Below are 13361 nucleotides of genomic sequence, written 5' to 3' on the forward strand. Positions count from 1 at the left end.
GCTGGGTTGAATTAAGATCTGGGGAATTTGGAGGCAGAGTCAACACCTCAAACTGGTTGTTGTGGTCATCAAATCATTCCTGAACCATTTCTGCTTTGTGGCATGGTGCATTATCCTGCTGAAAGAGACCACAGCCATCAGGGAATACTGTTTCCATGAAAGGATGTAGATCTGCAGCAATGCTCAAGTAGGTGGTACGTGTCAAAGTAACATCCACATGGACGGCAGGACCCAAGGATTCCCAGCAGAACATTGCCCAAAGCATGACACTGCCTCTGCTGGCTTACCTTCTTCCCATAGTGTATAGTCAGTGTTCTGTCAGTGCTCATAATGTTATGGCTGATCGGTGTATATGTTGTGATGAGGTGTTTGCAAATGTGACCATACCCAGCACAGGTGTTCAGTTATAGTGCGGCTCATTTGACCACAGAAATAAATAAATATGGAGTCATGTTCACAGTCAGTTTTGAGTACTGTGGAGCAATGTTGTCCTTTTTAGTTCAAAAATGCAGCTTTATTCTGCACTTGATCTGTATATTTTTAATAAAAAACAGAAGTGTGTAAGACTTTTGATTTAGGAAAAAATAGCTTGAAAGAACAGGAACCTGAGGCTACAGTGGGCACAGGACACTGAACCTGAACAGTTAAAGATTGGAAGAATGTCACCTGGTCTTTAGGTACAGTAATAATTTGAAATCAACAGCATGAATCCATGGACCAAACCTTCTTTGTGTCGAAACATCAGGCTGCGGAGGTGTGGAGATTTTTTTCTTGGCCCACGTATTGTTGGAATGTCACAGGCTGCACAGTGGACCTTTGTGGCCTTCCTAATCACCAAATCTAAATCCAATAGTGAATCGTTAGGGATGTGTAAGAGCATGAAGATTACAGCATGGATGTTCAGTTGAGAAATCACAGGATTAAGTGTGTGATATAATCATATCATCCTGTGGAATCAAAGCGAACAACAAGCTAAGGCTGACAAAGTAAACCTGGTTGTTCCTAATAAAGTGGCCAGCGAGTATTTAGACACTTTGGCTCTTTGAACCACAGAGAAAATGTATAGAAGACGGAGTCATTTCAGTAGAACTAATAACAGCAGAAAGACACCGGGGCAAGATTTGCCGTGAAGGGGTTTTATTCACGAGACGTTACAATTCACAAACATCACGTCAAACACGTGGGAAAAGGGGGCCATTTTTAAAGATGCACTTTGGAGCAAATCTGAATATCGCTTGAACGTATATATATATTAATGTTTAGAACTCCTGAGATGCCAAAACACATCCAACAGTCTCTCACTAAATCCTCGTGTTCTTAATGCTGTGTTTAATCCTTAATTATGGCTTCATCCTGCTCATCTAATCCATCTTTCTGTTTTTCTTCTCTACTCTATGAGGGGAATGAGTGGATTCTCAATTCCAGCATGCGAAAAAACACGAATCCACCGTAATGAAGCCTTTTCCCAAGGCAGTGTCTGTGAAGAGACACTGAAATACTTTTAGAAACTAAGGGTGGCTGATGACAAGCAGCAAGGCCTGTCCCTGTCAATGCTTTGGATTTCATATAATGAAGACATGGGGCAAAAATGGGATTGGATCACTTTTTTGTTTCTTTTTAAACACACACACACACACACACACTCCTGCACACACACCCATACACTATAGGCACTCAAAATAAAAAGAAACTGAACTGTAAAAATTTCAACAAATTTCTAACTACTCCCAATATTTCTTAAATTTATTATTACTATCATTAAAAAGAAAAGAAATTAACACTGTATTTACAGTTGTATGGTCCAAATCTTTTAGATCTAAACAAAAGCAAATTAACCAAACATGAAATAACTGAACTAGAACCAGGCCAGGCATTTTTATAAGGTGCTCCTCATCACTGACGAGGTCAAACCTTTACCTCATGCTGTCTCTCTTCTCCTGAACAATATCAAGGATATGGGAAAACACTTAAGGTTTGAATGTAAATTACATTAAACTGTAAGTCCAATTAAAGCCAATTAATGAAAAAAATTTGCGAAATAGGAAAATAAGAGACGAATATTACGAGAGACACTTTTTGCTTTCTTTAGACAGCCAGAAGTGGCCACCGGAGGCCCTTCCTGTGAGGGGCGGGTGGTGAATATGGCGCCCCCTGGTGGAACCGTCAGTCTTGTTTCTTTGTGTCCTTCATGGCCCGGAGGCGCTCCAGCAGAGGAGGGTGGGAATAGTGCCACATCGAGAAAAGCCAATCAGCCACGGGAAAGCCCAGGTTGTCTTTGTTTAGCTTGATGAGGGCCGAGCAGAGCTCAGTCGATCGACCCATGGCTCGTGCGAAAGCGTCAGCCTGGAACTCGAATCTGCGACTCAGCACAGTCAGGCAGAACGTCAGGAGCTGGAGAAGGGAAAAAAAAAAAAATGAAAATGATGTCCGATAATACTGTCTGAAAGACCTTACCTATCCAAAACCCTGCAAAGGTCATCTATCTCTGTCTATGCTAAGTATAATCTTCTTTCAGCTTTTCCCTTCAGGGGTGGCCACAGCGAATCATCTCTCTCCACCTATCCCTATCTTCTGCATCCTCAACACTTGCACCCACTAGCTTCATATCCTCATTTAGTCCTTCCATATACCTCCTCTTTGGCCTTCCTCTTTGCCTCCTGCCTGGCAGCTCCATGTCCAACATTCTCCTACCAATATACTCACTCTCCCTCCTCTGGACATGTCCAAACCATCTTAATCTGTCCTCCCTAACTCTGTCCCCCAAACGTCCAACATGAGCCGTCCCTCTGATGTACTTGTTCCTAATCCTGTCCAACCGTCTCACTCCCAAAGAGAACCTCAACATCTTCAGCTCTGCTACCTCCAGCTCTGACTCCTGTCTCTTACTCAGTGACACCGCCTCTAAACCATACAGCATGGCCGGTCTCACCACTGTGAGAAAGGGCTTGAGACCAATATAAAATGTTACTGATCCTGATGTAAAGGTGAAAACAGAAATAACTACTACTACTAATAAAATATGAACAAGTTCTACCAGACACAACAAGTTTGCAAACGAGCTGTGGCCCAATTGCAAAATCTGTCACACACACACACACACACACACACACACACACACACACACACACACACAGTAGACAGAACAGCATAAGTCACCATACCTCATTGTAGGGGGAGAAGATGAACTGGAAGATGATCAGCAGCCCGATGAGAGTCGGCTGGTTGTCATCGAAACCAAAGGCCACGAAGAGCTCTTTCCGACCAATCAGAGCAGCGAACAGGAAAAAGCAGAGGAACGAATTCAGCTGTGGAGGAAAACAGAGAATTTAAACCCAGATATAATATGGTTTATTTAGGAAATAACCAAATATTCTGTTCATATATTACGAGTCCAAGTCTCAGTCTGTGTCGGGAAGGTTTAAAATGTTGAAAGAAAATCCTCATGTAGCCATTTCAAGCAGAAAAGGGAAACAGAAAACGATATCACCAGCATGAAACATTAGACTAAATCGGTGTTCACTGAAGACCAGTGTCTGAGTCTGAGCTATAAATGTAGAATCAATTATTGTCAGCTTCCAACCACAGTGTGGACTGAAATAGTAACAAGCTCAGTTTAACCCTGGATTAAAATCTCAGAGCAGCTCTGTACGTAACGGCTAACTCACCTGGCTAATGATGATGTGTTTCACAGTGTGGCCCAGTTTCCAGTGTCCCAATTCATGACCAAGAACCGCCAGAACCTCCGGATTACTGCAGCCTTGTTTCTTGTGCTAGAAAAAATAAATAAGTTAATAAACTAGTTGAATTTCATGTTACTATAGAAATAAGACCTTACTAATTTACTCACCATAGAAAAATACACATGGCAGAGGACGACTATAGAATTACACTGGATTATTTACTGTGAAAAAGTATTAGCCCCCTGTCAGGAGTAGTTCTATTTCTGTATGTCATGTGTGATTGTTTTGTATATTGAAGCTAGATTTTTTTTAAAACTCATTCACTGAGGAGACGAGGCTGTGTGGAATAAGTATTTGCCAAATTACTTAATCAACAAAAAGTTGCTATAAAAACTAAGTAGTCTAATTAACCAGTCATAACCCTCCAAAGCCCTCCTGGCCAATCAGATTCAAGAATGCTTCAGTATAAACAAGTTAGTTTTTTATTATGGTCACAAACCTTAGTCTGTAGCTTGGTTTCGTCTCCCGTCTCCTCGCTCTTGTCAGGCTCAGTTGCAGGCTCTCCGTCGTTCTTCTTGTTCAGAGGCGAGTAATCTTCCAGCAGCGTGTCGAACAGCACAATGCGCTTGTTCTTGAAGAAACCGTAGAAGTACGCGTTGCTGTGTGAGGATCTTTTAGAGCCTGGGGAGTGATGGTGGAAGATAATGCAGGACAAGGTAAGTTATCCAGTTTGAAAAGAGAAGAAAAGCAATAAGTTGCCAAAAGGAAATGCTGGATCATGTTTTCTTTAAGATGATTTAATTTTAAAAGTGTCACTCACAGGCAAAACAGACCAGAACGTCACGACAGTGCCATATTAAATCAGTAATACGTCATTGTTTCGTTTTGGCATTTGGCAGACGTCCTTATCCAGAGTGACTTACATTTGATCTTATTTTATACAACTGAGCAAATTGAGGGTTAAGGGCCTTGGTCAGGGGCCCAGCAGTGGCAGCTTGGTGGACCTGGGGTTCAAACTTAAAACCTTCTGATGGGTAGTCCAACACCTTAACCACTAATGCCTAGCTCACACTGCACGATTTTAGCCCTGATTTTCAGTCGCTGACAGGTTTTGTGAAATCACCAACAAATGCCAGAAAATCAGTGCTCATTCTTGCCAGTGACAGTCATGCAGTGTGAATTATCAAAGACGTGATCTGACAGAATCGCAGACGCGTCGCTGAGGCCTGTGAAATATCTGGCATGCTAAATATCTGGACCTGTCGGCGACTCAAAATACATCGGCGATGACGTACAGCCAACGTGAGAGCAGGATACAGGGGCAGCGGGCAGTTTCGGGGAGGAGTTATAGACCACAATATCAGCGAGCACGGCTTCGGTTCTGAGAAAGGCTCCTCCTCGGTCTATTTGGACCAAAGAAATGGAGGAAAGTTTAGTCAAATCTTTTCCCTGTCACTGCAAATCAGAGCACAGACCATTTGTAGTTTGCGGACCAGACAGAGTTGTCTGCGATTCGTCCGATTGTGAAATCATGCAGTGTGAAACCTCCTGTCGCCGATCCATCATGGAGTGTGAACACAGCAGTGACTGAATGCTACCCAGATAGCTGTGCAGTATGAAAGCAACGGTGATCCGATGCATAAGATACCACATCCCCCAGTACTGCTTTTGTAAACCTCACCATAGAGGAGTAACAACTCAACAGTAGTAGACTGTGTGGATCCACAGTGTAATGCAGCTGTACTGACGGGTTCGAGTACCTTCTACGACGTAGATCTTGGTGAGCGGGAAGTCGATGGACTTGGCCATGCTTTCGATATCCGTCTTCAGCTCCCCTTCAGGCAGCGGGGTGAACTTATCAAACAGCGGGGCGATGTAGTCGGCGTAGATGGTCACCAGTACCTGGACATTGTTGAGGGAGAAAGAGAAGATGTGTAGTTTAAGGCTGTGTTAACTGCCAAAACACGACAAGGGGAGCTTTTATAAAGCTCGGCTGTCACGCCGAACCTTTTCAAAAAGCACTTTTTTGGGATGAATAGTGAAATGTGGGGAGAAATTCTCATTATTAATGTGAATATGGAGACATTTAGGACATGTTCAGCTGACCAATATTCCAATGCTGTAATATTAAAATAAAAATTCAGCAATGTACTCCATCAAAAGAAACTAAATGGGAGCAGCTCAGAATTCAGATTCGAGGGAAGCCACTGTCTAAACATTGAGCAATGCTCTTATGCTACGGTCACACACAGCTGCTCGCAGTGACAAAGTGACCACAGATTGTTCATTTTCAATGAGAGCTGTCCACTTCCAGTGACACGTGCCACAGCGATAAGATATGGCCGTGCCAGGAGAAGGCAACGTGAGAGAGATGAGGAAAGCTGAACTTGGAGCGACTCTGTGCAGTGACTCCCAATGAGGGTGAAGACTGTAGATCACACACTGCTTCTCCAAATCTCCCTCCAGGACGTTCCATTTTAGGGGCAATAAAACTGTTTTGTCGCCAATTGAAATTCTCAATGCTTCACTCACCAATAAATGTTATTACTATGGAAACCAGTAGCAGGAATGTCTTTGACTGATGACATTATAGTACAGCAATTGCAGACTTGCAGCTTTAGGTAAATCGATCTAACTAGCCTAGCTTGCTCTCTAGGTTAGATTCAGTGCAGAGGAAATAAGGACTGGTGCAACTGTTGTAATGAGGAGGATATTTGCTTTTGTTTTAGTGTTCAAGGCAAAAAATAAATAAAATCACAAGAACTCGAGCTTCTTGTGAAAGTGAAAACGTCACATTGAGAACAAATAAAGGACGCATTGCTGCTATGTTGAAACCCCGGCCATCATTTCAACTTGACGTGTCTCGTTTATCAGCGGATATCTGTTTGTTTTTCCTAACATGTTCCCGTTTTGCAATCTCTACAGGAGGTAAAAAAACGTCACTTGCCGCTTTTCGGACAAGCTTTGGAAGCTCTGCTGTGACCCATAGAAGTTTGGCAGCAGAGCTTTTTCAAAGCGACACGTTCCTCCTACGCTGGAGACACTTACTGGAAGTAAAAATACCCCGAGTGTGAAAACAGCTTTAATAATCTTCTGCTCAGCTCAGTGGGGAAAAAAACCCCAACGTAAAATAGAAATGCAAATCTCATGGAATAATCCCAATTAGCACCAATAACTATGTTCATACAGTTTAACAGGATGAGGTGATGATCGCGCCGGTCACTAACCAGAGAGACGATGAGTGTGAAGAGCCAGGCGTAGATGAAGAAATAATCTCCGCCGATCTTGATGATGTAGAGGAGCAGAGAGGTGACGGGCAGCAGGATGCACTGCGTCACCACAAACTTCTTCAGGGCATCTTTCAGGAAGAAGCCTAACGTCTGAGGAGAAAGGAATATTACGTTTATAGTTTATACAGCTGAGGTCATAAGATGACATAGACTGTGAGGAATCTGCTGTTATTCATTAAAAAGCAAAATAAAATAAAAAACGATCATAAAAATTGCATTTTATATATGACCTCGATCGTATATACAAACCTATAACTTAAGAATGAAATATAACAACATTACATATGAATATATTTATTCTATTTATTAACATTAAATATAATAATATTAAATATAATAAACATTAAAGGAATAAAATGCATGACGTCTTGCTGTCTAATTAATAAAGAAATTATAATTTTTGGCAAATTTCTGTGGTATATAAGGAAAAAAAACACTTCTTTAATAAGAAAATAATCAACGTCCTGGTGGTAGAGATATCTCCACTTTGATTATCTTCCTATAACATCAAACTGAGTTGTGTATTGCTCCATACTTCCACTTTTATTTTCTTAATAATCATTACATTAACTGCAGGTAAAGTGTTCGGGTCCACCCTGTACCGCAATCCTAATAACCGAATAAACTTTAACATGCTGTGGGTGTTCTTCCTCACCTGCTGGTTAAAGCCGTGCTTCTCCTCGATGACGAACGTGCTGTACAGACTCCAGGGCAGCCCCGTGATGGCGCTGAACAGCGTCGCCAGCATCAGGAACACCAAAGACTGGGAGATCTGCAGCATTCCATGTGCGTAAACAAAAAGGCAGGTTACTCAGGATCTGAGGATGGGAATACTTTTCACACCACACTTAACCCTGGGTTAAGGTTGTTCTAAACCCTGCATTCTACCCCCCCGGTAAAGGAAGGTTTCAGAGGTGTAATGTAGGAGGAGGGTTATGAAGCAGGTCTTTTCCCCCAGGTACTGACTCAGAGTCAGCAGTGTTAACTCCACATGGCGGTGCTGAACGTGTTCAGGGTGAAACCATGCGCTGTTAGAATGGTACAGCTAGTCGCTTAGCAACAGAAACCCAATCAGAAACTGAGCAGCGCCTCTGTGCCTCATATCAGGTGAAAACCAGGAGGTAGAGATGCTTAACAAAAACGCCTCGGTAGATAGAGTCAAGAGGCAAAACGCCCGACATCACAGAAGTGCGCTCCGGAGCGAGGGGGAAATACGTCACGCTGAAGCATTAGAGGAAGTCGAAGATATCGAGGAACGAATGTCTGGTCGACTAGACGAGAAACTTAGAGAGAGCAAAAAAAAGATGAGGAAGCTGTGAAAGATAACAGAACCTGCTCGAGTGCAGAAACACAGACCTGAACTTTTTTCCTCACTGATTAAAGTGAAAGTGTGAGACGAGTCGTTATTTAAAGCTCGCTGGATTTCTCCAATCAGGAGTGTTGATGGTGAATATGTAAATAAGCAGAAGGTTGCAGCAGGAGTTAGGAATGTAGAGTGTGGAACAAGGGCAGATTCTGAAGAGCCAGGATTCAGTGTTAACCCCAGGGGAAAGGAGGAGCAGTGTGAAACCTCCAACTACATAAACCCAGGATTCTGTTTAACTGGAGTTTATAACCTCTAACTACATAAACCCAGGATTCTGTTTAACTGGAGTTTATAACCTCTAACTACATAAACCCAGGATTCTGTTTAACTGGAGTTTATAACCTCTAACTACATAAACCCAGGATTCTGTTTAACTGGAGTTTATAACCTCTAACTACATAAACCCAGGATTCTGTTGAACTGGAGTTTATAACCTCTAACTACATAAACCCAGGATTCTGTTGAACTGGAGTTTATAACCTCTAACTACATAAACCCAGGATTCTGTTGAACTGGAGTTTATAACCTCTAACTACATAAACCCAGGATTCTGTTTAACTGGAGTTTATAACCTCTAACTACATAAACCCAGAATTCTGTTTAACTGGAGTTTATAACCTCTAACTACATAAACCCAGGATTCTGTTGAACTGGAGTTTATAACCTCTAACTACATAAACCCAGGATTCTGTTTAACTGGAGTTTATAACCTCTAACTACATAAACCCAGGATTCTGTTTAACTGGAGTTTATAACCTCTAACTACATAAACCCAGGATTCTGTTCAGCCTGAGTTTATAAATCACACAGAGAAATATTTCAGGTATAAAAAGCATACATAAGCATAAGTTTGTATACAGAACATGTTTAAGATGAACTGTTACGAGCTCAGACGCACCTCATATTCTGGGCCGAGGCCGAAGCGACCAGTCAGGCTTCCTGAGATCTTCCAGAGGAACGGGATGCCTCCGAGCAGCAGGATGAGCTGAAGGAAGAAAAATGAATCCATCCAATCAAAATCTACTCCTGATACTGGACATGTTCTACATGCTCTGTGCTTATTGTGGGGCTTATCATTGATGAGGATTGCTTCAGCAGGCGTTACATGTAGCCTTCATGATTTAAATAATTTAAAATATTACGTCAAATAACAAATAAGTATTAACGCATCTGTGTATAAAATGATCACAGAACATTACACATCACGCAGACATGATGACCTCGATGACCTAGTTATCTTAGCGCTGGAGCTAAAGTCTACACACTCGGTGCGTGGTGTTTGTGCACCCGCTCACCGTTCCCTCGGTCTCAGAGTAAAGTCCAGACCAGAAACCGAAGTTGCTCTTGTCCAGCTGGTAGAGACGTGACTTCTCAAACGTCTCTGCGTCCATGATCTTCCCCAGCTCGGCAGGGACATGCATGGCGGTGCTGTAGATCCTCCTCTGAGACGGAAAAACAAAAAACACAAGTGTGAGTTATACTCGCTTCAAAGAGTAGTGCTGGGTCACACAAACCTGAAGTGCAGTGTGGCGTTTATAAGCAGCAAGCGTTTACAAGATCCTCAGGTCACAGAGAACAGTTTTTCATCTTCAGGGTCACAGTATTTCCAGAGTCTGGATGTCATAGATAGGACACTAATTCATCAAATATGGGAATCTACACATTACAGTCCCTCCGAGATTTCTGCAAGTAATTAACACAAAACCAAGCAAACTCCGAGAAGCTTGCAGTTTTTCAAATAAAATGTGTTGTATCATTTACACTGATCAAACGAGTACAGCTCTCATAGAAAATCATTACATATAAGTCTTCACTGGTAGGAGTTCAAGAGAAGAATCATTTGCTCGTGATTCACCAAATCAAGTAGATTCCTGCAAAATATTTTGTAATGAGCTGCAAAATCAAGCATTTTCATTGTAACAATCACAAAAAAACACCTCCTGGAGGGACTTATATCATTTAAATAAAACACTACATTTTTGCTAATAGGTTGTTATAGGCCAAGTGTAGTAGAAACGTCTTAGGATATTTTTTATGTAATAAAAGAGTTTGAATGTTAAAACAGCTGAAACTCTGTGAGGGAAGCAAGTCAACAGAACAAGTCCCACACTGTATTCAAAGCACCTTCCCTGCTGTAACGAATTATATAATATAATATATAATATAATATAACGTTATATTATATAACGAATATATTACACTACTGAACGTATTCTGGTTTTTTTCTGAAATAAGAAGTGATTTATGAGACTTTCAATCAAAGACCAGATTTCAATATCCAGATTTCTCATATTTATCCTATTTATGTGAGACGAATGTCAGGAGCTTTTGAAGGAACAACAAAGTTTACAGCTGTTATATAGTAAGCATTAACAGGAACTTTTTGTGTTTGTGTGTTGTACAAGATGAGATTACTGTGGATGGTACCACTCAGAATCCATGAAGATGCTTTAGACTGCAGTTTATACGAACAGTTTTGTACTCAAGTCTCCATCAGTAAACAACTGAGCAGTAAGTTCAACAGAACTTCCTGGTTACACAAATTGCACTTTGTGAGCATCCACCAATCAGGCATAACATTATGACCAGTGCCAGGTGAAGTGGATAAGATGACCTCCTCATCATGGCACCTGTTAGTGGGTGGGATATATTAGGCATCAAGTGAACATTTTGTCCTCAAAGTTGATGTGTTAGAAGCAGGAAAAATGGACAAGCGTAAGGATTTGAGCGAGTTTGACGAAGGGCCAAATTGTGATGGCTAGACCACTGGATCAGAGCATCTCCAAAACTGCAGCTCTTGTGGGGTGTTCCCGCTCTGCCGTGGTCAGTATCTATCAAAAGTGGTCCAAGGAAGGAACAGTGGTGAACCGGCGACATTGATGCACGTGGGGAGTGAACGCTGGCCCGTGTGATCCGATCCAACAGATGAGCTACTGTTGCTCAAATTGCTGAAGAAATTAATGCTGGTTCTGATAGAAAGGGGTCAGAATACACAGTGCAGGACGGGTCAGGGCTGTTTTGGCCAACACAATATTAGACAGGTGGTCTTAATGTAAAGCCTGATCGATGTATATTAGAAGGGAAATGGTTTATAATCACGCTCTCTGGTGTCACTCAGATGAAGATGGGTTCTCTTTTGAGTTTCTTAATATCACCTCAGCGAGGTTTTTTCCCCCCTCACCGGTCACCTCAGGCTTGGTCATTAGGGCTAAATGTATAGATTTCTCGTAACCATGTCCATTGTGAAAAGCGCTTATACAAAAATTAAAAACTGAGCCGAACGCCGAATGTAAACTAAAAAGGCTGAAATGTATGAAGTAAACCTTTTGCTATTGTACACTAGGAATCTCCCGACCGGGAGTACTGTATAGATCTGGAAATAATGATATCTCTTTGTTATAATCTACACAAATCACGCTCCACAAAACCCTGGCACACGTTAAAGTGAATAAGAAATACGTTTTATGTCTTATGTATTTTATTTTATTTATTTTTTTTAGCAACATTTGATCAGGGGAGCACGTGCACGAGGTTCGAGCCGAGGTGATTAATAAACAATAAAGTTTACCTGTCTGTAAGAGAGGTAGGCCTCCCATAGATAAACCGTCCACGAAAACACCAGGACGGCGTAAAATATCTTATCCCCCAGAGGCAGGTCGAGGATTTCTTTCAACATTTTGTTTGTTTTCTGTATCAGTTACACAGATGGACGCTGGTATACAGTTACCGCGGCTAGTCAGTGAATCAGATGCTAGCTAAGTGAGACGCTAAGTGTAGCTCAGAGCAGCTAACCGCACCGCTTCACCCAGCAGCACTGACCCTCGCACCACACCCAGGTGTGGAAAAGGTAGTTAGATGAGATTTTCTTAGGGTTTTTTTGTTCTTTTCCTGAAATGCACGAACGATGTCAAGTCATAGTTTTGTTGCTATTTCCTTTTCCATTCATGTGAAATGATGGGAGCAACCGGAAAGTTTGTTCGGGCGGAAACAAGTACATGTGGTTTTTTAATTCCTACTCTTCTGTCGATTCTCTTCTTTTCGCTTTCAATAATAATAATAATAATAATAATAATAATAATAATAATAATAATAATAATAATAATAATAAATGTATATAGGTTTTTTTCTAATCCAGATTTATACATACACTCACTAGCCACTTTAATAGGAACACCTGTATATTCAACAGCCAATCATAAGGCAGAAGCTTCATTCCGGATGAAATAATAAACAAGCTAGCAATAAATGCTTAAATAAATAAATAAATATAGTACAGTAGACAGTGATTCCATGCTATTGTTTCTGTAATTTATACCATTTTCCAGGTTCTTACAAATGAAATGTTTGTGAATTTGCTTTAATTTGATTTAATGTGTGTGTGTGTGTGTGTGTGTGTGTGTGTGTGTGTGTGTTACAGATTAGTGTCCCACAAGGCTCAGTACTTGGTCCTGTCCTTTTCTCACTCTATACTCACTTTCTACACACATATTACACAATGCTCCACAAAACCCTGGCACACATTGAAGTAAATAAGAAGATGTTCAGAAATACGTTTTATGTCTAATGTTTTTTTTTTTAGCAACATTCGTTATGAAATAATAAACAAACTAGCAATAAATAAATATATATAGTACAATGCACAGTGATTCCATGCATTTTTTACTGAAAAGATGAGAATATGAATCACAAATTTTAGCAGATATTATTGACCAAGTAAGATTTCACCTAATGGAATTTGACTTCACATGACAACATGCTAAAAACACATGCTATTGATTATTTATCTTATACCATTTTCCAGGTTCTTACAAATAAAATGTTAGTGAATTTGCTTTAATCATGTGTGTGAGTGTGTGTGTGTGTGTGTGTTACAGATTAGTGTCCCACAAGGTTTAGTACTTGGTCCTGTCCTTTTCTCTCTCTATACTCACTTTCTTGGCAAAGTTATATCCTCACATGGGTTCTCTTGTCACTGCTATGCTGAACTGCTGGTCATCTCATGGGATTCATCCCCAGCCCAGGATC

At 41.1% G+C, this 13361-nt stretch overlaps 1 protein-coding gene across 1 annotated transcript; it reads right to left on the bottom strand.

The window, feature by feature from the left end:
* Positions 1–1120: 1120 nt before the first annotated feature.
* zmpste24 (zinc metallopeptidase, STE24 homolog) lies at positions 1121–12310 on the bottom strand. The gene is made up of 10 exons (XM_058399821.1): positions 11905–12310; positions 9632–9778; positions 9235–9321; positions 7626–7742; positions 6908–7060; positions 5441–5582; positions 4180–4361; positions 3666–3770; positions 3162–3305; positions 1121–2391 (listed from the first exon to the last, which is right to left on the bottom strand). Exons 1-10 carry the CDS (start codon positions 12010–12012, stop codon positions 2164–2166), a joined length of 1413 nt encoding a protein of 470 aa, XP_058255804.1. The 5' UTR covers positions 12013–12310; the 3' UTR covers positions 1121–2163.
* Positions 12311–13361: the final 1051 nt, after the last annotated feature.

This window comes from Hemibagrus wyckioides, linkage group LG09, assembly GCF_019097595.1.
Source record: "Hemibagrus wyckioides isolate EC202008001 linkage group LG09, SWU_Hwy_1.0, whole genome shotgun sequence".
NCBI classification, from domain to species: domain Eukaryota; kingdom Metazoa; phylum Chordata; class Actinopteri; order Siluriformes; family Bagridae; genus Hemibagrus; species Hemibagrus wyckioides.